The following is a 26911-nucleotide window of genomic DNA, read 5'->3' as shown; positions in this document are numbered from 1 at the left end:
ATCATCTATATCAAAATGGAGTGCAATCCTGAATCCCGGACTCGTAAAGATTTTAGCCATTTGTGTGTACATAATAATACCTCCTCTCCAGCTATTCACACCTAACATAGGATCCTGTTCAATCTTTGGATTGTCAACATCCGGTTCAACCACCTCACCAGGTACCCAGTCAATTCAGAACAGATGCCGACCAGTACAAGGAATCGCCACAATGGGTATAGGAAGACCGCCACTTTCAAACTCCTTTTCTATGTTCTTTGCAATGCTTCGACACGCCTCCACCCCGCCCCTCTAATATTGCAATGCTGTGGCCCTACTGAATGTTTCATAAGGAGTGCATGCTCCTAATGCACGTCGCATATGAGCGTTTAAAAACTGCAGACCGTAAAGGAAGCTCGCATTAACCCAGCCGAATCTAAAATAAGTAACGGTTAGTAAAATAGTCTTCGGGGGCCAGAATACTAAGCCTACCCTTCTCTAGAAACACCCTTAAAATCGCTCCCCTGGTTTCCATACTCAGCATCCACCCGATGTGGATCAATAGGCCTAGTGACATCATATTTCTCCACCACTGCTCCGTTGAAATCAACAAACGCCTTTGTGATCATGTACAACCATTTGTAGGCCAATTCCTCAGCTTCGTCTTGATATCCGTAACGGAGGAGGCCCGTCCATGCCAGCATTTGCTGCGGTGCCCAGCCGTACGGGTAGTCCCACTGACGGTTAGGACGATCAATGCCGACAATACCGCGAGATTCTTCAGTCCCAGAAACCAAGCCGCCATAAGCTTTAAATCGAGGTAGAGCTTTGCTGATGAGAATCGATGCCTGCCGTGGTGTGGCAATGCCAGCCCACATAGTCCAAAACGTTGTTGCGCTCTCGTACGAGGTCATTTCTTGGGCGATGGTATCGTAGTCAAAATACATACCTTTCTCTTCGTTCCACATGTACTTATCGATCAGCGCCTTTCTACGCTTCGCTCGTCGATCCCATAAGGCCGAAGACTCGAATTCTTTAGTCTCGATATTTTTGGTACGAAATTCCGGTGGGATATCAAGCCTATCCTTGAAGAAGTCGCGGATTGTGCGAGCAATGTCGACTTCGTATTTGTATAGTAAACAGTTCAAATCAACTGTCGCCAGGTTGGCACAGACCTTTTCAAGACGATATGATGTATCATGTCCCGATTCACGAACAGCACGATCATGCAAGAAATATTCATCCAGCTCCGGAATTTGGAGTTTCCCATTGTTATACGCCTCAACAAACTGATCAAAGGACATTCCACGCTCCTCAGCATAAGGGGTAAGAATATGGTAGAAATGAGTTGATTCTGTCTCGGGTGGAACGCCGATGCCAGAAGGTCGGTATCTAGACAGTCCACTAATAGGATCAAGCCTTGGTTCAGACATCCAAACACTATAATACTCCTTGATCGCGGATAGCATGGCATGGCGAAGAAACTCCAGCGAATCTGGCTCTGGTTTAATTTTTTCGTAGACTCGCAAAGCCATATCGGTAAGGAATGGTGGCTGAGATCGACACAAATAATACGAGCGATTGGCATTTAAGATCTTCCCGTAGTGCTTGATGCAGAAGCAGAAGTTGGTCACCATACCCTTCGCAAGGTCAACCCTATCAGAGACTAAGAGTCCGAGAGATTCCATGTAGCTATCCCAACCGTAGAGCTCATTGAATCTACCACCTGGGACTACAAATGGTACTCCTCGTAAATCAGTTTCCCCAGTCTCGTCATCTGTATACTTTTCCATTGCCAATGCCAGAAGACCCGGCTTGCAGTTTAAATCTCTGACAAATTCAGGAGTAATCTCCTCTTCTGGCGGAAGCAATTGAACATCCAACCGTAGCTCTGGCCGCTTGTTAGCTATTTCCTGATAGTATTCATATTGCTCCGGTGCCCCTCGAGGAACATAAACGCGCGGCCGGGGGTCATCAGTCCAATCTTTTGGGTCCTTTCCCACAATTTCAATATTGGAACCATCAATTCGCCGAGTTAGAGCTTTCCAGAAAGAATTGGTAATCAATCGCGATAGACGGTTAACTGGGTTTTCATTCAAACGCTGCTCATCAAGCAGAATGTGTTTTCGGTGATAATCTTTCGCGATGGTTAGTTCCTGGAGGAGATTTGAGAGCATGTAGGTGCCTCGCAAATCAAATCTGTTGAAACCGGAGGACGCAGCCGTGCCGACGGAGAAAACCTAGGCAAATGAAGAGCGTCAGATCGCTATATCAAATGTGTTTTAAAAAAACAGGTACCTTAGGTCCTTCATCTTCAATTGTGATCTGCATATTTCTATCCGTGTCCTCCCTTTCCAGTAATGCCTCCAGCGTAGCATCGACGTCGATGAGAAATCTTCTAGGATGCGATACTTCATCTATTATCCAGACAAACATTTTAGCATAGCTGCTAAGTGGTTCATAGGGAAACGGTGTTGCTTACCATGGCTGGATCGTCTTCCCATAAAGCTCCCAATGTCGCTCAAATCGAACCTTTTCAAGCTCTGTATGAAATAGCAAATGTAAGCAATCAAACCAACGGCTTCAAATCATCCAATGCCTAGACAAAGGCTGAACTGACCGACGATTGCGCTCGCTGGTGCTTCCGGGCATTTCTTCCAACCGTCATTTCATTTCCACCGTAATAGACATCCGGGTCAGAGAACGGATCTATACTATCTGACCCAGATCGCCTATGCCCCGAGGAGTACATTATGCCGTGTAGATGTTTGGCTCTGCCTGTGCTGAACAGCAGACTAGGGGGGTCTTGGAAGCTCAAAGCTATGACGCAAGGATGGAGAACGTCAGGTCAAGACCCATTCCCAGTGCTCTTCAGCAGCTAGATCCAGTCAAAGCGACTGGGAGCCACAGTCACGCAGCGATATATATCGAGTCGGACCTGAACGTCTCTTGTGTGCGACGTGTCAGTGCTACCGATTGGCGGCGGCCGGCTGATTTGCGAAATCGGAAGCGTCGCTAGCGGTTAGTTAAATAAGTAGTTAACTAACTAGCCAACGGTCAAATATGGCAACAGACGACAACACCGATACGATTGAGTACAAGGAGGCCCTCGAAACCAAGAACAAAGAACAGAGGGTGAGCAATTTTGAGGCTGCACTCCGATTAAAAAGTTTAGCCTTACCTGAGCCAGCATTCATACCAAGCTAGACCCTTGGCCTGTTGGTAACTTTGAAGAAATGATGTAGAAGATACCTGGCCAGAGGTCGTAATATAGCGACTATCGGGTTTGGAATAAGCTAGTTCTATGGGATGCTTGGCCTATTTTTAGGAGCTGGGCGAATGAAATATGCTACAGCAGTTGATTGCAGTATTGAGATCAACACGAGGCATCCTCTTCGCCGGTCAACGAAGCGCATGCCTGCTTTACTGCGCACGAGATCAAGTATCAGCTACCTGCAGGGGCTCTAATTTGCCACTATATAAATTCTTTATCTTAAACTTTACGGGTCAACTGACCTTCCAGTTGAACAGTATGAAACGATAAAGCTAGGCTTCATTCAGTTGGAGTGTATTTTGTACAGTATGATAGCAAATCATCATAAACAGAGATGAGCCGAGTAGTCTATAATCTTGCCGCTACAGCACTACCGCCATCCACGGTTATTGTAGCGCCATTGACATAAGCCCCAGCACGACTGCTCAAAAATAGACAAGCTCCGGCAACATCCTCTGGAGATCCAATACGATGGAGAGGGATGCCCGCTTCAATTACATCCTTAAACTTGTCCAGCGTAGCAGCCATCATTTTGCTTTCAAAAGGCCCGCAGGCAAGGGTATTAGAGCTAGACACAAGGTCAGAACTGCATGAAATCTATATAGTCCAGGATACGAACGTGATATTTCTCTGCCCCAGATGATTTGCCAACACTCGACTGAGATGGTGTAAGCCGGCCTTGCTAGAGCTGTATGCAAACGTCTCCAAAGATGGAACTCGGAGGCCGTCGATGCTTCCAATATTGATGATTCTCGCGGGGTCAAGATCTTTGGCAGCTTTCTCCATCAATGGAGTAAAAAGCTGGGTCACAAGAAAGACACGGTGGAGGTTGAGAGTTAATACGCGGGTCCAGGCGGAGGAAGGATATTCGTCGTATGGTGCACCCCAGTTGGAGCCGGCATTGTTTACTAAAACATGAAGTTCTGACAGATCTTAGCGGAAGTTATGGGGCAAGGACGACAAAGGAAACTGACTATCTTCCTTCTTCGAGAATTCCTCAAACAGTCTTTTACAGTCTTCCTCCTTGTAGAAATCCGCTTGGATGGCATGCGCTGAACCTTTACCTAGCGCGTTTAGTTCGGAGCATGCCCTCTCGCACGCGGCAATATCGCGGGCAGTGATGTAGACTTTGGCACCATTGGCAACGAATCCCTCGGAAATCATGCGGCCGATACCTTTGGCACCACCGGTAACCAGCACAACTTTACCCTATTCTCGGAGGTAAGCACGGGCCTTGGGAGCGGCGGGAAGCACTCACCTTGACGTTGAATAGCGACGATGTATCCATTTTTACAGGCTATGATTCGATTCAGTAAAAGGAAATAACTATGTACTCCGTACAGTAGATATCTCTAGGGCAGCAAAGGAATTTGTTTATAAAGGTTATCTACGGCTGATCCCAAAGGATTCTTGCTGCGCCCGAAGGTGGTGCGAATATACCTCGGCTTGCGGAGTAGTTATAGCCTACTGATTTGGTACTGAGAAACATGATTGGCAGTGGTAACGCTTGACTTGTAATCAAGAGGCCCGCGGTTCAATCCCGCGTCGGGGCATTTCTCTCATTTTGGATTCTTTTTTTATTTCCCTTTCCTTTCCTATTTTTAGGAAAATGAAGAATGAACCCCTTTGAAAGACCGGTAACTAGTTAACATAGTAGGGGTTAATTAGTTAAGTTGTTAACTATGTAAGTTAACTAACTAATCAGCCGACTAACAATCGCCCAGGATGCGATATAAATGGAGAGCCGACTAGCCATTCAGCTAAAAAGGCGAACAGCCTATTAGGTGTAGGCTGTCAGTGCTGTTATATTTTCCCACACATCATACTGGTGCCTGATCATACTGTGAATGCCTGGTCGGTGTAAACACAACAAAGAGAAGCAGATTGCTGAACTACAGAATCCGACTATTTTGATTGCTAATATGATATGAAGGTTTGTGTATATTTTGGGAATAAATGCTTGAAATCCTATGGAATATGACTAGAAACAAGTCTAGTTTGCAGAGCAGCCTCCCTCCATTCATCTTTGCACTTTGAGACTGTTCATTCAAGAGCTGAAAGACAAGCAGTAGCCATGACTAAATAACACTATTCCAGCCTGGATCACATATATTATGAGAATTAATACCTGGAAAACCCGGAAATGGTGGTGGTCCTCTTATACATGAACACAAAGTGCGAGGTTCATAGGTAGTCACTGCGGGATTTGCAAAACAAACCAAACAAGGAGCTTAAAGCTAACAGACTCCCAAACTTTCAATAAGGTATGTTGTCCGACACAGCCCCCTATTTCCGAACCTTCGCTAGATATTCTGCAGCAGTTGCGGGCACTCTCGGGCCGCGATTTTTCTGCGCAGCAATAATTTGCCTTTGACTACTTGATGTCAAGTGGCAAACATTACCGACACCAAACCTGGGAACCAGACCCCTTTCTGAATTTGGTTAGTTGGCAACCACCTCACTGCTAGCCCTTCAAGACTGGGCCAAATTGTTCTGTACTCCGTATTAAGTGTGGTATCTATCTGCCTTGTATGTAGAATCCATTTCCATTCACCTACTGCATGGTAAATGGCGTCGAGGACTGGCATTTAGCTCTTAGAGCCTCTTGCGTTTTCTCTTTCTACACAGTTTTCCCTGATGCCTCCTTGTGAATTCATAGCAAATGGATTTCAAAAAGACAGATCTCTACATGATTCTACAAAATATCAGAGCTGGTTAATGGTTTGACATACGCCAGAATGTCATTTGATATCGCCACCCTTAATCTCCGACTCCATGTCCGTTTAACCCGCGCCTTAGGATTTTTGGGATACACAATGTGGCCAAATCCCCAACTGTCGTCATTGTTATCATTGCACTGTGGAGCACTGGTTCAATGACGGAGCTGATGGAGGTCATTGAGTTTATCTTAAATCCCGAGTCAGCCCCGCGGCATGATATAAATCTGCCCTGTCCTTCGCTTTATACTCTTTAAGGAGGGAATTCCAGGCCTCATTATTCCGTCCTTTTTCAAAATACCAGTTTAGTTTCCGATTGGGGAGGGATTTGTGGCCATGTCCGTTTCAGCCGCTACGCCCGGCCGTCTTGAGCAGGATGGGGATTATATTCCTCGCGGGACTGTCACTACAACCGCCGATTTCTATATTCCTCCTGCCGATGGCTCCCTAGCTTTCTATTACTATAAAGAGACGCCTCCAGGTGTTCCAAAAACCAATTTCACCTGGCGGTCCCATCCCATAACCGTTGAGGATATCCGTGGGCGCGAGGACCAGTTCACATTGGATAACAACGCTTTCCAGGCTATCAAGAACGTTCCTCTTCTGAAAACTGATCCGTCGTTCACTGATGAAAAGAACATCAAGGAATACTACTATCCTGAAGTAGAAGCCCTCATCTTTCGGCACGTTCCGGGTGCAAAACGCATTTTCATCTTCAACCACACCGTCCGCCGCAACACCCCCAACGCCTACAGGGCGCCTCTTAACAGTGTCCACTTCGATCAGACCGACCTTGGGGCTGAAAACCGAGTCAGGAATCATTTACCTGATGAAGCAGAGACTTTACTTAAAGGACGATACCGCGTCATCAACGTCTGGCGGCCCATCACTGGCCCAATACAAGACAGGCCGCTTTTCTTTGGCCCTGGAAGTTTAGTTCGCAAAGAAGATGTTCTTTTCACCGAGAACTTCTACCCAGATTATGTGGGAAAGGGAGCCGGGGTCATGCTTAATGAGGGCCGGAAATGGTATTATTGGTCAGGAATGCAGACAGATGAAGTGATGTTGCTGAAATGTTCGGACTCGCGCGATGATGTCCCTGAGCAGAAATGTCCCCATGCATCTTTTGACGACCCAAGAACCCCAAAGGGGGCAAGGCCAAGAGAGAGCATTGAGGTAAGATGTTTGGTTTTTGGATAAATCAAACAACCTATCTTGAATTTGCAAAAAAAGTGGTAAAGACAAACTGATCATCTGCACTGCCTGTTGTACAGAATGCAAATGTTGGCAGTAGCTACTCAGCACAAGTTGTATTACTTTTTTGTTGTTAAGAAATCCTTCCATCATCTGTGGTTTGTTATTGTGTGACTTCTACTATAGATTGGGATTAGGCAAATTGAAATATTGTTCGTTCTTTATTTCCCAGTCATATGCGTCAGCCGTCCTAGCCGAACACCTTATTTGGTGTAGGCAGTCTCCTCCAAGATGAGGTATTTTCTCTAGAAACAAAAGCGGCCCGAGAAAAGACCCCATTGAGTCTAGCCAAGAAATTCGGGCTTAGACTTTTCCCGGCTCAGCTTCGACACCCGGAATGGGTTGGTCTCGAGACGAGACAACGTCGGCAGTTCGAGCCTCTGGTAGCTCTCTTTTTGTTTTTTCCTGAATGATTAATAAATCCCCCACGAAAATTCTCCGCCAGGCTCCATCCCCAGCCTCGTATAACCTCCAATTCTGAATTTCTGACACGCCTACGGAGTACCATTATCCGTACATGTCGATTCCAATCATGTTTCCCCTTTCATGTGCAGTTTGTGCTCTATCTGAATCTTTGCACCTGTCAACGTCAAACTTGTTTACCCCTGTTACACATTAAAAGCTGCCCGAAACCAATAGCTTCAAAGCTACCCCTTGCCATGACTGGCCGTCAGAAACATTAGTGACGTATCTTTGCCTTGATTTGAATGCTCATGTATGTGTTTAGGAATCTGCGAGCAGAATGCGGGGTGCGGAGTAGTTTGCACGTACCTCTCGGTAGAGTTGTGCCTGTTTCTAGCATCCTAAGGTACCTGGTGGATATCAGGCGCTGTTCAATCTGAACCTGTCTCGGCAAAACACGGACGGAAAAAGTTTTAGGGGTTTCGACACAATAAGGTACCAATGTGTTGACGAACTGGACGCTACCCGGGTGTGAGGCCGTAACTAAAGAAGAGTTTGGTGTTGAGAATACACCAGCGAGATGGCCGCCACCACTTGAGCACGAAATATTTGTCCGGAAGACGTCTCCGTACTATTCCAAAGCTACTCAATTCAAGACATTTTGGGCGACTTTGGGCGACTTTGGGTGACTCTGAGACGATACTTAAGAAGGCCGACGCCTTGGCATACCAGAAATCGCTTTGAACTAGTTCGCTGAGTCTAAAACCTGCAACCTCAGGCAAACACCCAGACCACGCGAACGCCGCCATCTGCTACGCTACCAACCCCAAATCCCACGGCATCTTTGGGACGTTGATACTGTCTATACTGATTTAGCTTGTCGGTCGAAACCTTCGGCGCTGTTAGCAGTGATCTATACATATCTCTCAACCTGTCTTGCCTCCTACCCCACCTGTCTTCACTCGGTGATCACCACACTATTCAACGCAACCCCTTCCCTACTCCAACACTGCCACTGGACCGTGCTTTGGCGTGTACGCCATGTGTGACTTTGACCACCTTGGTCCCGTTCGTCAATCGAGCTAATGTATGCAAAACCAAGGGGCGCGGGGGCTCTATCCTTGTCTCTCTGCGGAATTGACTTCACTCTACTGCGGATCATTTTCTTTTGTCTGGTACTCCTGGGATACCCCACGTATCTACCCGAGAGTATGTCCAGCTGCAGATTACAATCAACTACTTTTTCATCAGAAGGTAGAAATTTCATTGAGACTCAATAATTGCCGGGCACAATTCAGAATGGACAGAGAGAAAGCCTGGCAGTTGTTTCTCATTATCCCGTGTTTAACTGATGTTGCAAAACAACATTGTTCCAAACGTTTAGCCAAACAATAGGTTTCGTCTTGAAACTTCTCACGACAACCAAGTCTTGAAAGACTTGAAGTGCTTGTACCCTTAGGTTCTACCAACTTGCCTGGTTAGCATCAAGCCCTATCTTAACCCCCACCTCCGAAGTCAGCAATTCTTCGAGTTAGGCTTTTGCATATCAAACAGTGGCTGGTTGCAGCATAAAACATCTACCTGAAAATAGTCCTATTTTGGGAACTCAAGCTGAGCTCTCTTGTGGTGACAGACATGTCGCTATAGCATTTTCTAGCCATTTGCTGGCCTGCCTCTTGAGTGGGAAATGTCTATATAACTGTAGTCATGTCCTCCCCTTTCGCATTTCTTTTCTCCATCATCCAACAGTCCAATCGTTAATTTCCAGCCTACTTCTGGCTTTCAGTTTCTTTTACTGTTTACATACATAATCGCTCTTTTCGGTCATCTGCTGTTGAACAACATTTGACCTTCGTTTCTTAAAACATTCAGTAATTGAATCTTAATACTACTAAGAAATCCATCGCTATGAAGTCCGTCTTCTTTACCCTTCCCCTCCTTGTAGCCGCTGCTTCTGCGAGAGCGGTTGCAAATGCCGATGCCGCAGCAAATTGCAAGGCTGAGATGGCCAGATGCGTGCAAACTGCTGTAGATACCGGCAGTCCTCGCGGGCTTCAATGCCTCGTCTTGCAGGGTACTTTGATACCAATCTCACCCTAAAGGAACTGTTTTGACTAACCCCTTCTCGCTAGATGCCTGTACATCGCATCTCAAAGCTAGAGCTACTCCAGAGGAAGCTACTCCTGCAGCTCCCGCGGCTCCCGCGGCTCCCGCAGCTCCGACGCCAATCACCCCTCCTTCTCAAGAGGAGGTTGATAGGATCAGCAATGGCGTTCGCCGAGTTATCGGCAACAACACCAGGGTTGACATCGACAAGATGGTCAAGACTGCTGTCGACAAGTTGACTGCCAAAGGTTACGACGTGAACAAAATGGTTGCTGCTGTGAACGGCACAAACGGCGGTTTTGATCTTGAGAAAACGATGAACCGAATGGTCGCCATGTACAAGGCCCGTGCCAGCAAGAGTGGTAATAAGGCTCCCCGACAACTCGGCGGTCTTGATATCGGAAGCCTTATTCAGTCCGTCCTCGGTATGGCTGGCCTTGGAGGCAACGGCGGCGGTGGTCTTCTCGGCGGTCTCCTTGGTGGCGGCGGTAACGGAGGTGGCCTTCTTGGTGGCCTTCTCGGCAAGCGCGATTTGGAAAGCTCTCCTGAGTTCCAGAAGCTTGTGCGGTCTCTTACTGAATATGCTAACAGCGATGCTGCTGAGGGTGCTTTGGCTGCCAGACAAGTTGCAGGTCTTGATATTGGAGGCATCATCCAGTCCGTCCTCGGCATTGTTGGTCTTGGAGGCGATGGCGGCAACGGTGGCCTGCTTGGTGGTCTCCTCGGTGGTGGTGGTGGCAATGGTGGTAACGGAGGCGGTCTCCTCGGCGGTCTTCTCGGTGGCCTCCTTTAATCGCCTCGCCAATATCAGGCAACTCAGACTATCGTTACTGCAATGCCCGCTGCAGATATTCGCCAGCTACCCTCAGTGGTGAGCTCCTCTCCCTGGATACACGCCATGATGTCTGGTACGGTCTTTGAGATGGGTTCTTTACTGGTATTGCGGTCAACTACTGTATAAATATTTCTTCTTTCCCTCCTACCTTTACTACTTTTAATGTACCTTGCATACTCCATATATAACACAGGCATATGAATTTCTTAAAACAGTTTGAAACTTGTTCCTATAACTTGCTCTCTTATCTTGGCCAACATTTATCTATTTCGCTGGTTGGACAACTCTTTGTTTCTTTCGAACAGGGGTAACTAGGCTATGTAGTTATTAATATTTCACCCCGCAACAAAGCTGTGTACCCAGCTTCCATTACCAATGCCGGCCTCGATTTTTATATTTTCGAAAAACAGCTCAAGGGCATTCTATAAGCCATGGACTTCTCTGTTCCGCCCCAGATCTATTACCCCTTCCCGGAGCACTCTCGGGCCCATCTCCTCAACCTACCGCTCGAGCTCCGCCACCAGATCATTCTCTATGTGCTGATCGCCAGCGCCCATGACTTTCCGCTTCCCTATGAATATGGCATCCCGCGCAAGCGGCCGCTGCTCTGCGTCTTCTCCCCTTCAATACTGGCCAGCCTCCAAGAATGCCACCAGCACCCCACACCGGGATTGTTCTGGGGCTCAGAGCGCATGACGCAGCTGATGCGCGTCAACAAACTTCTCTACGACGAGGTGTTCGAGATCCTCTACACCCAGTGCAGCTTGTACACCGGTCTGTCGCATCTGGGCCTCGACGAGGCGCTGCTGCAGATGGAAAAGAGGAACGCGACGGCAGTGCAGCAGATTCGACATTTCCATTGGAGATTCGCGGTGATGCTAAGCAGCACTCGTTTGTCGGAGGAGAGTATTCGGATTGCGGATACAGATTTGAAAACTCAGGCTAGACATATGATAACGGGGCTGCCGTCGTTGAGGAGTGTTACGGTGCAGATCTATTTTATTGGATACTCTATCGCGCCACCGCCTCTTCGCGTTCTAGCGGTTGAGGATATTATGTCGGTTCTTCACGCGTTGAAGAGTAAGGAGATTGATCTCTTTGGGGAATGCAATCGGGCTGACCAGAGAGAGGTCATTGAGGAATGCCAAAAAAGGCTGGCAAATAAAATAAAGTAGTCTTCTTATTGGCCCCTTCCTAAACTTCCTTCCTCAGTGGACATCTTTGGCCGTATACGGAATTTAGCCTTAATCTTGCTATTCATATAGGTTGGCACGGGAAGAATATGGAGGACTGTACTCTACACCAAGTCGCCATGGTTTGAAATGCTATTCGCATCCATTCCATTTAATTGAAATTGATTACAGCCTGCCAATGTCAACACACCAAGCATAGCGCCGAAGCTTCCGGGTAGTGGGTCTATCCATAAAGCAACCCATCGTAGCCTCGATATAGTTGAAAGTTGTGATATAGCGTGTAATTGTTGTTGACCAGCTGTTTTTTGCTCGAGCAGTTAGTACTCGGTACTATGAAGAGGTGCGAGGTCTCTACTTCCGTTTGAGAAGTGTTGTGTCAATCCAATATGGAACACTCATAGTAAACATTCCAATGGGGAAGCTTCCAAAGTAAGCCTGGACCTGCCAAACTCATGCAGTATTATCTCATCGAACGAAAGGGCAGAGCTGAAATGCAATGCGTTCTTGGTGTTTTCAGTCAACAATAACGAGAAAGCACGAAACGTATACGGGTAAGAGACTGAGCCCCTACTTCGACAGCAGTACCTGAATAGAAGATCGAATGATCTTCCTTCGCAACTCGCTACAGAGCGGTGGTAACCTAGGACGTAGCCATGATGCCAAGCTACTATTCTCACAACTACCGTAGCCGAATATCGTGATCCCGCGAATTGAAAGTTGGACTTGTTGAATTCCCAAAATTTAGGGTCACATTGATGCCAAGACAACCGAACAAATCAATGCTGGGTTTCTATGAAGCTCTCCGGGTATTATTAAACGAAAGTGGCTTTGGAAGACTGCAAAAAACTATAGCATTAAAGTAGTTTCGTCGTCGGAATGCCACTCTGCAATATCCTCGTCCCCCAAGGAACGAGGTGCAATTATCATCATGGGCGCCTTGGATGTTTCTGGCAGTGTACTCCGTACCCCGTAGATTCTGACTGAACCCGCGCTACAAGCGCGGCGCTTCTCGTTTCAGGAGATGCATGTCCATTGGCTCAAGTGCCGCTACTTTCAAGCCCCAGGCAACTACGGAGTCGTTAGTCACTTTGCTTTTCCTAACCTTCTTATCCCAAAACCATCAAACGGCACAGAATGGTCCGACACTTCATACAGAAGCCGGAGGTAAGATAGTCAATAATCCTTTGATGCTCTGCAGCCGAGGCATTCGTTCTGATACACGCCGCATCCGAAGACACGTCGACTCGGGCAGTCTCCGGCACGCAAATACAAGACGCCGCAACAGGCGGCGAAAGCGCGCGTCATGTGAGAAGTATGGTTCACATGCGTTTGCACTGTTTGTCTTGCTCGGGTGCTGTCCGCAGCGCTAGTCCCTATTGGGCCCATTTTGCCACGATGGCTGTGATGACATAAGCTTCCCAATGGCCGAGATCAGAAGAAACGAGATTCAAAACAACCTTGACGACGACGACGGGCAGCGGCGGTGGTGGCTAACAAGCATTATGAGCGATCCGCGATTGAGCGATAGTAGGGAACGATGGCTTTAAGCAACAATGAACCGTCCATTATTATCGCCAGAAGACCACGCAGGCGGAATCTCTCCACGGCGCTATGTTCCATTGGACCGAGGGTTCAGCCAGGAGCCACACACCGGCCAGTTTCCAGATCGCAGAAAGAAGCCAGAATGAACCCGTCTAAGCTTTGCCTGGCGTCCGCAATTTGCGTGGAAGTTCTGGGCCCTGCCTCTAGGGCGGACACTTTCTTCCAATCGCAGTATTTGCTCCTGGACCCAGTTCGGACGCTGGCCGCCGTACCAGCGTCAATTGTCCATCTTCCGCCGGACCCCTTGCGATCCCTTAACTGTGGCCACCTGAAAATGATAGAGTTATGCCAAGTTTGTACCAGTTTGTGCCTCGGGGGAACTGGCTACTGGCGCATGATTGTTTCTGGAGAAAATCCGTTGACTCATGCGGATGCCACTCCGCAGGCTATATGTATGCATTACCTTCTCCAGCTCCTTTCCCTACTGAGCTTTCTGTCGATTCCTTCTTACCTTCAAACCCTCGAGAGCTGGACGAGCTTTGCACATCCCTAGCTTCCAGAAGCTTCAATTGGCTGAGAGTTTTCTATCTTTTTATCCAGTGACGTCGCCACTGACCCCTGTACCTACCGAAAAAATATAATCCGATCTTAAGCCCTTTTCACATATTTTCCTTGAAATATCCTTCCCTTGAAATCATCTGTAAAAATGCCGCTGTCGATTGAGCAGGAAGAACAGAAATACTGGGAGGATGTTGAGGCCGTCAAACAGTGGTGGAAAGACTCAAGATGGCGACATACCAAACGCCCATTCACTGCAGAGCAGATTGTTGCAAAGCGAGGAACTTTAACCATTGACTACCCCTCGAATGTGCAAAGCAAAAAATTATGGAAGATCGTGGAGGAAAAGTTCCAGGTACGTTTACATCTCTCCTCTCCCTCGAGACCCTCACACTGATGGGTGAATTTGAATGTAGACGAAAACCGCTAGTTTCACTTATGGCTGTCTCGAGCCCACCATGCTCACCCAGATGGTCAAATATCTCGACACTGTTTATGTTTCCGGCTGGCAAAGTTCGTCTACTGCTTCGTCTACGGACGAGCCATCCCCAGATCTTGCTGATTACCCCATGGTAAGCTTTGCCTGGCGCAGAACCGGCGAAAGTAGACCGGCACTGACATATAAAATAGAACACCGTGCCCAACAAAGTCAATCAATTATGGTTGGCCCAGCTTTTCCACGATCGAAAACAGCGTGAGGAGAGGCTCCGCAGCGCCAAAAAGGATCGCTCGTCTCTTCCTAATATCGATTACCTCGCACCTATCATCGCAGACGCTGATACTGGACATGGTGGCCTTACTGCTATCATGAAGTTGACAAAACTCTTTATCGAGCGAGGAGCCGCTGGTATCCATATCGAGGATCAGGCTCCGGGAACGAAGAAGTGCGGACACATGGCTGGCAAGGTTCTGGTACCAATCAGTGAACATATCAACCGGCTGGTTGCTATCCGTGCTCAAGCTGATATCATGGGTAAGCTACATCGTGCCTAATTCCTAGGCGGCAATCTGACTGACATTCATCCAGGAACCGACCTTCTCGCAATCGCCAGAACTGACTCTGAGGCTGCCACTCTCATCACTTCCACCATCGATCCTCGAGACCACGCCTTCGTCGTGGGATCCACAAATGCATCTCTCCCACCACTTAACGACCTCATGATTGCCGCCGAGCGCGCAGGCAAGAACGGCGCCGAACTTCAGGCCATCGAAGACGACTGGACCGCCAAAGCCGGCCTCAAGCGCTTCCAAGAAGCTGTCATTGACCAAATCAATGCCACACCCTCGATCACCAACAAACAATCCGCAATCGACGGCTTCCTCCGCGACATCCGTGGAAAGAACAACACCGAAGCGCGCGCAATCGCGGCCAAAATCCTCGGCGCCTCTGTCTACTGGGACTGGGACGCGCCTCGGACTCGCGAAGGCTACTACCGCTACCAGGGCGGCTGCCAATGCGCCGTCAACCGCGCCATCGCCTTCGCGCCCTTCGCCGACCTAATCTGGATGGAAAGCAAGCTGCCGGACTACGCGCAGGCGAAGGAGTTCGCGGACGGCGTGCACGCGGTGTGGCCGGAGCAGAAGCTCGCCTACAACCTCTCGCCGTCGTTCAACTGGAAGACGGCGATGCCGCGCGACGAGCAGGAGACGTACATCTCGCGCCTGGGCGCGCTGGGCTACTGCTGGCAGTTCATCACGCTGGCGGGGCTGCACACCACCGCGCTGATCTCGGACCAGTTCGCGCGCGCGTATGCGACGCAGGGCATGCGTGCGTACGGCGAGCTGGTGCAGGAGCCTGAGATGGAGGGCGGTGTGGACGTCGTGACGCATCAGAAGTGGAGTGGAGCGAATTATGTGGATGAGCTGCTGAAGATGGTCACTGGTGGCGTGAGCAGCACAAGTGCCATGGGTAAGGGAGTCACGGAGGACCAGTTTAAATAAACATCCTCTATTTTTTATCCTTTTTTTCGATCTATTGTTTTCTACGCCTGCAGCGGGATAGATTTTCCGGGAGATGATTGGAGTTTGCGTCTCCTGATACTGTTCGAATATCCTCCTTCGTGTATCTATTATTTTATTTCTTTTGTTCTGCATACAGGATAAAAAAGAATGCCATCTTTTGATACTTATTCTATTCCCAGCCTTGCCATGCACGGAAGCATCAAACTGTAAATACAGTACAATATCCCAAACGCCCGATATTCCAAAGCAGTCCATGGGGAGAGAGGAGAGCAAAAGTCCGCCACGGAGCGAAGACAGAAGGCAAGACAATGCAGAGAGAAACGGTCTAGTATTGTCACAAAATACTCGAGAAAGGAAGAAATAACTGTTGAGTGAAAGGAATACCAAGAAAGTAAACCCAGCGGCATAAAAAAGCAAGAAGAAAAGAAGCAAGAAGGAAAGATCAAGACAAAAAAGGTCTACCAAAAGCAAAACTCCTTTGGCGAGTACACCCAAATCCTCCGAAAATCAAGAAAGATCGCCTTTTTCCATAAGGCTCCATCCATCCAATCCCAAGATCATTCAATCGTGTCTATATTCCCAAAAATAGCACAAATAAAAAGTCAATAGAACTCCCACGCTTGCTGATGCTGATGCTGATGCGTATGCGTATGCTGATGCCTATGCTGATAAAAATGCTGCAAATCCCGCGCCTGCTGCTGCCGCTGTTGTGGCTGCGGCTGTTGCTGTTGCCCTTGCTGCCTGCCGCCCTCGATCAACCTCATCAACACCCGTCCGGCTTCATTCAGCAACCCGGCGCCACTCAAGCTACCGCTTGAGTTTCTGGCAATGATGGCGCGAATGTGCTCCAAGACAGGTCTCAAATCATGGTGAGTCGGGACGGTCGTGCAGTCGAGAAAGTTTTGGAGTGAAGAATATGAAGAGAGAAAAGTGGTAATATATTGGTGTACAGAGATCGAAGATTGGGGATCGGAAGAAGAAGGGATGCTGTTTTCGTAGGTCTGGCATATTAAAGTGCAAATGTATAGGGCCCAGTTTGCCTGGAGCATGGTGAGAGGGCTCGTGAAAAAACGGGGAGAAGTTGCCGAAGTATCAGTGATTGCAGGAGGGTTGTCATGGGTGCCATCGCTGGGACAGCGTGAATTCGGATAATTAGTTGGAATCTGGGTATTTGCTTGCTGGTCCGTACTCATCTGGCGCCGTGCCTGTATGGGCAAATTCGGATCATCGGCCTCAATTGCATATTGAAGAGCGTTGATAGCATGCCATAGCGCCCGTTTAGCTTCGGCTTGGTTCGAGATCCAGGCCTGCATCTTCTCAGTTGATGCACGGAACTCGGCTTCAGAGACCTTGCGACTGAAAAGCCACGATTCTCCGCTAACGGTCAACAGGGCTTGGACAGGTACATGCTTTGCTGCCAAAAGCACATGGTACATAAACCGAATGTAGGACGGTCCGGTGTGAGATACTCCACCAATCCCGTCAGAGGCTGGCTTTTCAGTGATCTTCTTAACAAACACTTCCATTGCATCTTCCAGATCATTGGTATTCGGTAGAGTTTGGCAGAAGATAAGGCTTGCTTGGAATGGATCCACGTCGATCGTCGGAAAGCTGGCAGATTGAATCACGCGGTCTCTCGCTCCGGACAACAACATCGCCTCGTAATCATTTGCAAGCTTCACCCACTGCGTGATGTCGCTGCACTCCCAGAGATCGGCGCTACATGGAAACGGCAGATCGACCTTCTCCGAGATTCGATAATCTCGGATGGTCGGCTCGGAGTTCGACCGGAGAAATGTGGCTAAAGGTTGCTGGAAAAAGAGTGATTGCTGAACTTCGAGGATAAAGGCGGCTTGCAAAACCCTGCGTCGAGTTTCGTGTTCGGCCCAGAATTTATTCGCGTTTCTGAGGTCCTCGATGCTGGGGTTTGGGGGGAGACTGTGGTATGCGGCGAGCGGATTTTGAGAAGCCCAGTGGCCATCTTGGATAAACTGTAGGCTAGATGTCAGAAAGAGCTTATGACAGATCATAAGTTTTAATACTTACACTGCCATACAAGCTTCTTAGTCGATGGGAAATCTTAATATCCGCTCTCCTTGATCGATACTTGGACAGCATCTCTAGCAAAAACACCGCTTGAATGTCGGAAGTTCGCGAACGGCTAGTAATAGGCGCTCGCTGTATGACGTGTTAGCATATCCAGTAGACTCCAAGCAAGATTATGAAATACCGTACCTTTGACAGAATCTTTTGACACGCCTCCAGCAAAGCCAGTGAATACTCCTTCGAATTCGGCCTCTGATCGTACTGCGAACCAATTGCGACCATAGCACCAGTCATCAAGGGACTCGGTTTCGTAGCAAAAAATGAAGCGCGATGCACAATGGGAAACAACGGATGAAAATACAGCCAATAACACTCTAAACAATCTTGCCACTTCGCCAGGTCGATTATTGCCATGCCGCCATTGCCTGAAATGACACCGGGGGCAGCAGCAAGCTCTCGTCGTAAAGCAAACCACTCGACTCCATCCAGGCTGGAGAGGGGTACTGGAACGGCTGGCGATCCGTCAACAACCTTCCGGTGGGGGGTCGAATAGATAAGGGAAGGTTCACCTACTGTCTGGGGGACATTAGCTTCGAACGGCGCGGCGGTCGTAGGCACGGTCGGTAACATCATTTGGGGGTGCTGTGAAACAACCGCTTCGAGAGAGGTCCATTCCGGAAAGGTTGAGGCGATGAGGGGCGGGGAGGAGGTGAGTTGCTGGGCGAACACGGCTTCGGGGAATTGGGAGGGAAGTTGGAAGGGGCTGCTGTTGGAGGAGGAGGAGCGCGAACTGCCAGGAGAAGGGAACGGGACGAGTTCGTCAATGTGGGTGTAGGGGGTTTGTGGGACGGGCTGTGGTTTCTCGAGGGGCCTGCTGGCTTGGTCCCAGAAGGAGGGTGTGAAATTTCCTCCGTACGTTGGGGCCACCGAAGCAGGCGGAGCGATTGAGGACGTTGCACTCGAGACGGAGAGAGAAACAGGAGTCAATCGAGGGTCGGAAATGGGAGGAGGGTTGGAGGCGGTTCTGCCGGAGACGGTCGAGGTATGGCTATTTTTTCTTCGGCGGGGCGATGCTCTAGGCTGGCGTGGTTGGGGGTCGTTGCTGTAACGAATGTCGCGTTAATGGACGCGTTTTTTTGGGTAAGAGCGGGCTGGATAAAGGAAAAAAACATACTGCTTTTCCATATGACGCGCCAGTAAATCGTTTCTATGAAATCCTTTTCCGCAGCCTTCGACGGAGCACACGAACGACGCTTGGGGGTTGTGGTTCAGTTCGTGTCGTCTGCAATCCAATTGTCAACACACTTATCAGAGGGAAACAAGATCAGACTATGTAGAATGCATACCGCCTATGCTCCGCTCTTGTGAAGATCTGTAATAGAAAAGTGTCAATTGGCTGTCCTATTCTCAATGCCGGGGTAGCTGTTTCTCCACCCACCTTATTGCAGCCAGGAAACTGGCACAAATGCACGCGTTTTCCCTTTTTCGCCTTGCTGACACGGTGTGTCGCAGGCGTATATGTAACGGGGCCGGCAGCATCGAGCAATTCCCTCTCTCGCCGGACGGTCAACGCGATATCCTTGGGGACTGTGGCGGGGACGGGCTCGGGCTGGGTCGGCAGGGTGCGCGGGGCGTTGGGCATGTCCCAGTGGGATCGTGAGAGCGGGAGCGATTGGAGGCCGAAGTGAGCATTTGCAGAGGCGAGCTGGAAGTCGAGCATGGGCGTCATCGAGCGGTCCCAGGTCACTTGGTCGGGTCGCGTGGAGGAAGCCCGGGTGGTAGCCATGGTGCGAGGAGATGCGAAGCCAGGAAGATGGTGAAGGCAGAGCTAGCCAGGGCAGAAGCAGTGGAGACGTGGAGGCGAGCCATGGGATATTAAATAAACGTCAAGCGTTGTATTCTGTGTTCAACTGGCATGTCCGGGCAGCTTGACAGCAGCACCGGCTGCAGGGTGCAAAAATAGAAGCCCCATCGCGGAAAAAGCAAAAAAGGCAGAGCAGAAAGGCACGACGCCAAACAGTCGCTGGGTGATCGCCGAGCAGACTAGTTTAGCCGCAGGTCCAGAGGCTGAGTGGCTTTCTGCACGTCTGCCAGCGCTGCGCCAATCACACGACGCCCGCCTCGCCAGGCCGGCAGGGGGAATGCTGTGGCACGTCTTGGCCGAACGTGTCTGCCGGGGGGGGGGTATGGTGTCGACGAAGGCTCGTTGCGGACAAGCTCGAGGAGTGGAGGAGAAACGACCAGGCGTGTGGAGCGGCAGGCAGACGGCTTGGGGCGGAGCGGCGGCGGATGGCGTCTTGGGAACTCGTGGATAGTCGATGGGGTATCCGCAGATAGTCCGTGGAGCTCGTTGGATTGTTCGTGCTTCCGTGGGCGTCGTTGACGGCGCCGAGATGGGGTGATGTTGCGCGTCGAGCGAGCGCCGTCGTTGAGCGCGGCGGTGGTCTGCCTGCCGAATCGGGCAGCGGGCGCAGACGCGGCGTTTGTTTGGGAATTGCCGTAAACGCCCGTCTCGTCTGGTTCGCGGTTCCTAAATCGGGAGATCACGTGGTACCCTAAAATAGCATCCCCTAGCCGTCTGCGGCCTAGCGCTGTCTTTAAATAGCCCGCCAAGCCGCGTCTCTCTCTCTTCCGCGCGTGCTTACCTCAGCCGTCGAACCCTTCCAGAACCGCCGCTGCCGGCGACAGGGCGCGCAGCGGCTGGAGAGCGCATCGCGGCGCCCACGGTACGTTCCCCGTATGGAGGAGTGAAGGATGGATGGATGGATGTATGTGTGTGCGTGTGTAAGGAGCACCGGTTTGTTATTGCGGCGTCCATCCCACCGTCGTCAAGCTCCGCTGTTCAAGCCCTGTGTCGGCCCGCTCCACCCAAAGCCCCAGACTTAACCCTATCTGAAGACCACGACTTGGGACTAGCAGGTGTCAAACGTCACGGCCGACAGCCCGCCAGTACTAAGTGACAGGTGGTAGTTACTACTTGTCTTTGTCCCTACGCCAGCTAGTGGTGGGACATGGATCCTTCGCCGGCACTCAAGGCACAATTAGGCGCCCACGGCGTGGGGCGTCTGGGTGGCTGAAGGATCCAAATCCCGTTTCCTGAAGACTTCATAAATATTATTATTATTATTGAATACTCGTCCATTCATCGCGGCGGAGCATAGCCTCTTAGCTCGTGGCCCTATGCGAGAAACATTATTGTTATTATTGTTCGTGCCATTTTGACTCTGCAGCAAAACCTTCAGCGATTGAGGACCAGTGGTTTGCTGCGCCCACGCCCGCGCAGATGCCGCCGGCGGCACGGCTGCAGGCACGCATGGCGGGATGTCTGCAGCTACATACATCCGTGACTAAGTAGCTAACTACCACCGCACACCATAGGGCGCACGCTGATCTGCTCGCCAGGAGCCGTTGTCGTCGCTCTCCACCGCCGCACGACGACGCAGGGCGGTGGTGGTGGTGGTGCCGTCCCACGCAACACACACTTGAAACAACGTCCATCCACTCGCCTATTAAGTTAACTAACTAGTCAACCCACTAGCCGTCTTTCCCCCTAGTTAGGTCGTTCGTTCTCCGAAATACCGACTACTCTCTACTACTGGCACCTCGTTCGTCTCGTCGACAGCCCCCCTCCCGTCCCCTTCCCTTCCCCCCCCAGCTAATTTTGGCAACACGCAGGCGTCGCTCGCCCACCGCATCGCAGCTGCAGCGCTCGCCGTGCTCGTAAACCGCACCCCAACAGCGCGCACAACACCGCGCCAGGCCAGCAAACAAGCTCCTGTCTAGCCGTAGATCGCCCGCGTGCTATAAACAACCACTAGCGATCAAGGCTGAGTCGTCGCCTCCCCCGCCATGGGCTAATGACCACCTAGTGAACTACATACCAGTCAAGTCCGTACCCCCGGGGGTGGCCTGCACACCAGGGGTGCGAACTGGTCCTCGCACTCCCGGCTGAGCCTTCGATGCCCGCCTGCACCATTCGACGCGCTGCCGGCGGGCAAGTAACTAACTAACTAACTTACTACTAGTTAACTAACAGCTAGTTAATTCGCCAAACCTCGCGCCCTTGATCCCGGCCAACTCCCTCGTCACGCCCGCGGGAAACTAGTTACTAGGTATGAGGTATGTGCCCTCCGCGCCTTCCGCAGCTAGCCTCCCCCGCGTCCAGTGCAGCCAGGCACCGTGGCGGCGCTCGCTTCCCTCACCGCTGCTGCCCGCGCGAGTCCGCGGGAGGCCACAGGGCAATCTGTTTTATTTAGCAGCTGCACTTACGGTGAAGGCAAGACGGCACCTACATAACTACATAGCTCACAATCCAAGATCTTGCGCCATGGGCTCCAAAGCTTCGAGCCCGACACGGCAGGCGGGAGCTTCGCCAGCATCCGCCCGTCCGTGCATGCTGCACCGGCTTCCCATCGCTGACATTCGTCAACGGTAGCAAAGGATGATCCTGTTTATCCTTCGAGCTCGCTAATCAGCTAGTAATGCTTCTCAACGGATGCACTGGGATCGCGGGATGGCGGAATCGCTCGCCGATCCACGTCCGACGTCGACACCGCTCGCGGACTTGCCGTTCTCTTCCTGAACGGATGTCGAGCCGATCTGTAACTATACCTTCGGATCGCCAAGTCGCAAAACTCTGCCTTTGGAGAACCCTGCCGAGAAATTGGGATGAGGTGTCGGGTATTGTCTAGCTATCTAGGTTCTGAAAGTACACGTCAAGCGGTAGTGCGAGCTCATTCCACCTGCAGAGACGGATGCTCCCGCCGTCTTTCTCTCCTTCGGGTGCCACATACGCATTGACTGTGCAAATGACATAAACTTCTCCTTTTCATCCTCTTCCATGATAGCCGGAATTGCATCCGCAAGCATGCGATTGAGAATTAACTCATCATACAGAAACTTGCCTATCGCAATTTATTAGCGTTGGCTGCCCCACGCAACAAGAGCTATCGACATGCCCATCCCCATCAAAAAAGGGGCCACCAAAAAAGCTCTGCCGCGTTCTCGCACATCTTGTCACCATGAAGCTTTATTTTCTGGGGCCATTTGCAGCTCAGTATCTCGCGGGATCTTGCTATTGCTTCTGGGTGGAGGGGGGGCCGAGTAAGGCGATCATCTTATTCTTCGCCGGGTGCGCTTTAACCGCCCTTCGCATCGTGGGACCTGTTGGAATAGTTCTTCGCGGTGGATCATATCCCAGAGCTATGATGACAGGAGCACTAAAAGTCTGGAATTCCTCCAGTCGGGGATCGAGGGTAGTAAGCCTGTATTTACGTACAAGTGTCCATAGACTCCATATGTCCATGCTCGTTTGCCGGCCTCTGCCCAGAATACATGACTTCTGCCGCGCTATAGTGATTTGGTTGGATGGCGGTATTGCCGCATGCTGTGCCGCGCGGCCAGAGCCAATAATGATCACCGCAGGCTAAATATATTCTCTAGTCGGCCGAAGTCGTTGTGGTGACGATATACGTGTCGACCAGAGTTGTCTACTATTTTGTAATGGATTGGCTCTTCTAGCTCTGAGTTGAAAAAAATCCTCCAACATGGCCGAATCCACGGGTTGTGAGTTTTGTTGCATATTTGGCCAATGAACAGGCATCGCACCTGCATGGATGACGTTGCACTTTTGATGAAGACAGTCTAGACCCAGAAGGAGAAAACAGATGTACACCTTAAGTAGCAGTAGGAGAATTCGTTCGTCTACAAACCGTTTCCTGAATAGCCAGAACGGCTGCCTCTGAAGGAGTGTGCACCAAGCAGACATGGTCTCCTTTAGGGGTTGGGATTTCGAATGTTTTACAGACTGTTCGAAGAATTACGTGGCCTTTGTGCGATAGGTCTGCTTTTGCGACGACCTCCTCCAATTTACATACGTTCTTCGTCATCTCTTGCAAACCATAACTAACTACCGTCAAAGACGTGCCCCAGCCAATTTGGACAAAAATTCGGTACCGATTGGCAAGGACCTCCCGGGATTCGCCGGGTAGAACTTATGCCGGCCGTAGTTCGGGATGGACAGCATCCTGGGCGTCTTCGCGCGGCAGCGATTTAAAGGGGGAGGTTTTACTGATCGTAACAAACATGCCAACAAAAAAAAAAAAATGATTCGAGCCCGGACACAATTTTAGTATGTATTCAATACTCATATATGCTATAATATACGGAGTGCTCCAGATCCAACTCAGAACATGCTCAATTCAACTGCCCACAAACATATCGGCCGGGAAAATGGTCTCTGTATTCTCTGTATCCCCTGGATTCTCTGCATCGCCCGGATCTGGATTCCGTGCAGCCAAGGCGCTCGACACCTCCTCGAGAAGCTCGTGTATATCTTGGGGCAAAGGACGAGGTAGATCCGTAGCATCCGCTCCGTTCATCAACAACGACCTTGTGACCTGTAGGCTCCGGGACACAGGAACCACAAGCATGCACGGCAAGCCTAGAGCGTGCTTTACTAAAGACCCGCAGGGCAACCCGAAACCAGCAACCTCGCTCCTATACTCAAGAAGCAGTAGCAGAACCGTCGTCGTCGCTTGGTCGAAGGGAGAATGGAAGACGTTGCGGAGCAATTTCTGTAATTGTGCGCCGTCTGAGGTGAGTCCAATCCTGACCAGCATATCCAGAGCGAAACAATCTTGTTGGGTCATGGGCACACAACGAGCTACTTGACAGGCAGACTGGAATATGTCGGCCAACCGGAGGCCCCTATGGTTCTTAAGCACGATCCAAAGCACATCCAAGTCTCTTCTCCGCGTAGCCAACGAAACGTTGACTGAATCGTGGTCTTCGAACTCGAAGGCACCCACATCAAGGAAACAATGCAGCACCTGCATCATCATATGGTGCTGATGCTCATCACGGACCCTTTCAACAGTGGCAACTATTGCTTTGGATAACGGCGACAGGGAACCCCATCTTCTTCGAGGGCAGATTTCTGCCCCGAACCTCACTGCTAGTCTCAAGGTTTCCACAGGGCCGCGTTCCGCTGCCCACCAGAGCGACTTCGGCTGGGGGGTCTTGGCGTCGCGTCGATACAAGTACGGATTTAACATGTTGTAGGTGGTTCTGCAGCATCGCAAAAGAGAATTGAGGTCTCGGTCGCTCGGGATATTGTCGGCAAGCACATAGATGATGTCAAGCGGCAGGGTTTCAAACGAGGTGCGAGGCCTGGACGTATTCCATATAGCAGGGGAAGACATGCTTTTACCTGTACAGAGTAGGCAGCGCGTCGATATCAAGTGGAAGCGGGACGGGGCTTGAACGATCCATCCCAAGAGAAGGGCTTTCTACGCAAAGCGCAAGAAGCCGGATAAGCTCCTTGTGAAGTAGGAAAGAAACCCTTTGGCCTGACGGCCCCGGATGGACGACTCTCGGAGCTGGCAGTCGCAACCGTCCGCTGCTGGAATTGCTTCCTCCGGCCCGTCGCTGCACCTCTTCTGGCGACAATCTGCCACCCAATCACGACACTGGGAGCTACGGGAATGTGAGCATCAGTATCAAAAGTAAAATCGCCTCCCGTGATGATTGCCATTCATATTAATCACCTTAGGCGTCATATTAGTTAAGTATTAAGAGTAAAGGCAGACAGCCCCAAGCCGACGGACATTATATCGTCCAGTAGAAATCATTTCAGGTGAGGTCCAGCTGACTTGGTACCACCCGATAGCACCACCCACACCAGCTTCTCGCCTCTCCCGTGCACTCTCTTTTTAAGTATTCCGACGCTTCACGCTCATCATCATGTTCCTCGACGCTCGCACCAACTCTGACTCGTTTCTTTATCTTATTTTTTACGACCCCACCAACCCCCATTATTTCCTGTCGTAAGTAGCCGGGCCCGTCGTCATCTCCACTGGAAGAGGAGTCTGAATGTTCTCCATTCCAATTATTAACTTGGCAATCAATTTCAACCTCCATTGCATTGGCAGCAAGGCACGTAGATTCTCGGCCACACTGGACACCCCGACAGGTGTCACCGATACCTGTACCTAAACCACCCCCCAGATAAGTGCTGTATCGAGTTCGCCAGGAGAAAACGCGCATGTATGCCGTGTCATCACTGCGTATAACCTGCCCGCAGGGCTTGCAGAACCATGCTGTTTCGTTGCATGAACATGCAGGTTTCGGGCGAGGTCTAAATGCGGGAAGAACAAAGTGGCTATCAAGGTCTGGCAATATTCGGTAAGTAAGGTGTTCAGATAATGGTGCTCCCAGACAGGTGTTGCAGAGGCGACGCAGGCGGGCCTTCAAAACTGAGGCAGTGGGAGGTTTCATGGCACAATTCTACGGCGAGTTAGCTTCCCAAACAAAACAGCAAGTTCAGTTTCTATACCCGGCAAACTATGAATGAACACCTTGCGCATTTGCCCACCATGTCTCTTGCACAAATACCTACTTTACCAGCCGAGAACATCGGGTGGTCAATGTCCCACACGCCCTCTGAGGCTGGGTCCGCTCCCAAGTCTAAGGCTTCGAACCGGCAACGTAGGGTTTCCCGCTTTAGCTGTTGCCGGGATGCCAACAGTATCTCGCGAAACTCACGGCATGTTCTTGAAAGGGCATCGAGCGTATTCAAATCCACACACCGCGCGATCTGCTTGACTACCCTGTGAGTTGCAAGTTAATTTCTGACATGCTGTGTCCTTGAACGAATACACATTTTGCGTACGGATAGCAGCACAACGCTGCAGAGAACTTCGAGACGACAGGATTCTGACCAGACGCCTCGAAGCTGCTACCATCGTGGGTGTTCCCGGAGCCAGTCCCGCCTCCATCGGCGTCATCGGCCGATAGGGGGATCGGCATTTTAGCGCCTATGCTTGCAAGCGGGAGAGCCACGACATCCACAGGTAATGGCGATGTCGGCATGGTAAGATTCTGAGAAGGTAAGACAGGGCTGTTGCTGTTGCTATGATCCACATAGACCACCATTTTCAAGGTAGCAGGTAGACAATGTACAGAGCACCAAGAGAAGAAATGCCTAGAGAGGCTGCTAGAGAAAAATGGGAAATAAGTAGGAATCGTCCATTTCAGAAAAAGT

At 50.4% G+C, this 26911-nt stretch overlaps 9 protein-coding genes and 1 non-coding gene across 10 annotated transcripts; 5 read left to right on the top strand and 5 right to left on the bottom strand.

Annotated features, from left to right (window-relative positions):
- Positions 1–291: 291 nt before the first annotated feature.
- NTH1_2 (alpha,alpha-trehalase nth1) lies at positions 292–2731 on the bottom strand (the record flags this gene model as incomplete). The annotated part of the gene is made up of 5 exons (XM_049254091.1): positions 292–415; positions 472–2219; positions 2278–2396; positions 2462–2522; positions 2600–2731. The coding sequence occupies 5 exons, from the start codon at positions 2729–2731 to the stop codon at positions 292–294; spliced, it is 2184 nt and encodes a 727-aa protein (XP_049106938.1).
- An 870-nt stretch (positions 2732–3601) lies between these two features.
- On the bottom strand, positions 3602–4541 carry LOZ57_005055 (uncharacterized protein; the record flags this gene model as incomplete). The annotated part of the gene is made up of 4 exons (XM_049254090.1): positions 3602–3821; positions 3873–4176; positions 4228–4462; positions 4512–4541. 4 exons carry the CDS (start codon positions 4539–4541, stop codon positions 3602–3604), a joined length of 789 nt encoding a protein of 262 aa, XP_049106937.1.
- Positions 4542–4728: 187 nt separating this feature from the next.
- LOZ57_005054 lies at positions 4729–4806 on the top strand. The gene has a single exon. It is a non-coding gene; the product is annotated as a tRNA-Thr (tRNA).
- A 1500-nt stretch (positions 4807–6306) lies between these two features.
- On the top strand, positions 6307–7170 carry LOZ57_005053 (uncharacterized protein; the record flags this gene model as incomplete). Its single annotated transcript, XM_049254089.1, has 1 exon — positions 6307–7170. One exon carries the CDS (start codon positions 6307–6309, stop codon positions 7168–7170), a length of 864 nt encoding a protein of 287 aa, XP_049106936.1.
- Positions 7171–9534: 2364 nt separating this feature from the next.
- On the top strand, positions 9535–10525 carry LOZ57_005052 (uncharacterized protein; the record flags this gene model as incomplete). The annotated part of the gene is made up of 2 exons (XM_049254088.1): positions 9535–9700; positions 9759–10525. 2 exons carry the CDS (start codon positions 9535–9537, stop codon positions 10523–10525), a joined length of 933 nt encoding a protein of 310 aa, XP_049106935.1.
- Positions 10526–10998: 473 nt separating this feature from the next.
- Positions 10999–11742, top strand: LOZ57_005051 (uncharacterized protein; the record flags this gene model as incomplete). Its single annotated transcript, XM_049254087.1, has 1 exon — positions 10999–11742. The coding sequence occupies one exon, from the start codon at positions 10999–11001 to the stop codon at positions 11740–11742; it is 744 nt and encodes a 247-aa protein (XP_049106934.1).
- A 2266-nt stretch (positions 11743–14008) lies between these two features.
- Positions 14009–15801, top strand: ICL1 (isocitrate lyase 1; the record flags this gene model as incomplete). Its single annotated transcript, XM_049254086.1, has 4 exons — positions 14009–14215; positions 14277–14432; positions 14491–14833; positions 14888–15801. 4 exons carry the CDS (start codon positions 14009–14011, stop codon positions 15799–15801), a joined length of 1620 nt encoding a protein of 539 aa, XP_049106933.1.
- Positions 15802–16424: 623 nt separating this feature from the next.
- LOZ57_005049 (uncharacterized protein) lies at positions 16425–19654 on the bottom strand (the record flags this gene model as incomplete). Its single annotated transcript, XM_049254085.1, has 6 exons — positions 16425–17813; positions 17869–18000; positions 18058–18970; positions 19043–19150; positions 19215–19240; positions 19307–19654. The coding sequence occupies 6 exons, from the start codon at positions 19652–19654 to the stop codon at positions 16425–16427; spliced, it is 2916 nt and encodes a 971-aa protein (XP_049106932.1).
- A 4414-nt stretch (positions 19655–24068) lies between these two features.
- Positions 24069–24923, bottom strand: LOZ57_005048 (uncharacterized protein; the record flags this gene model as incomplete). Its single annotated transcript, XM_049254084.1, has 1 exon — positions 24069–24923. One exon carries the CDS (start codon positions 24921–24923, stop codon positions 24069–24071), a length of 855 nt encoding a protein of 284 aa, XP_049106931.1.
- Positions 24924–25500: 577 nt separating this feature from the next.
- LOZ57_005047 (uncharacterized protein) lies at positions 25501–26739 on the bottom strand (the record flags this gene model as incomplete). The annotated part of the gene is made up of 3 exons (XM_049254083.1): positions 25501–26154; positions 26267–26477; positions 26540–26739. 3 exons carry the CDS (start codon positions 26737–26739, stop codon positions 25501–25503), a joined length of 1065 nt encoding a protein of 354 aa, XP_049106930.1.
- Positions 26740–26911: the final 172 nt, after the last annotated feature.

The sequence above is a fragment of the Ophidiomyces ophidiicola genome, assembly GCF_022830035.1.
Source record: "Ophidiomyces ophidiicola strain CBS 122913 chromosome Unknown scaffold_23, whole genome shotgun sequence".
NCBI lineage: Eukaryota > Fungi > Ascomycota > Eurotiomycetes > Onygenales > Onygenaceae > Ophidiomyces > Ophidiomyces ophidiicola.
Note: the sequence above shows the minus strand (reverse complement) of the source record. Positions and strands in the feature narration are given on the sequence as shown.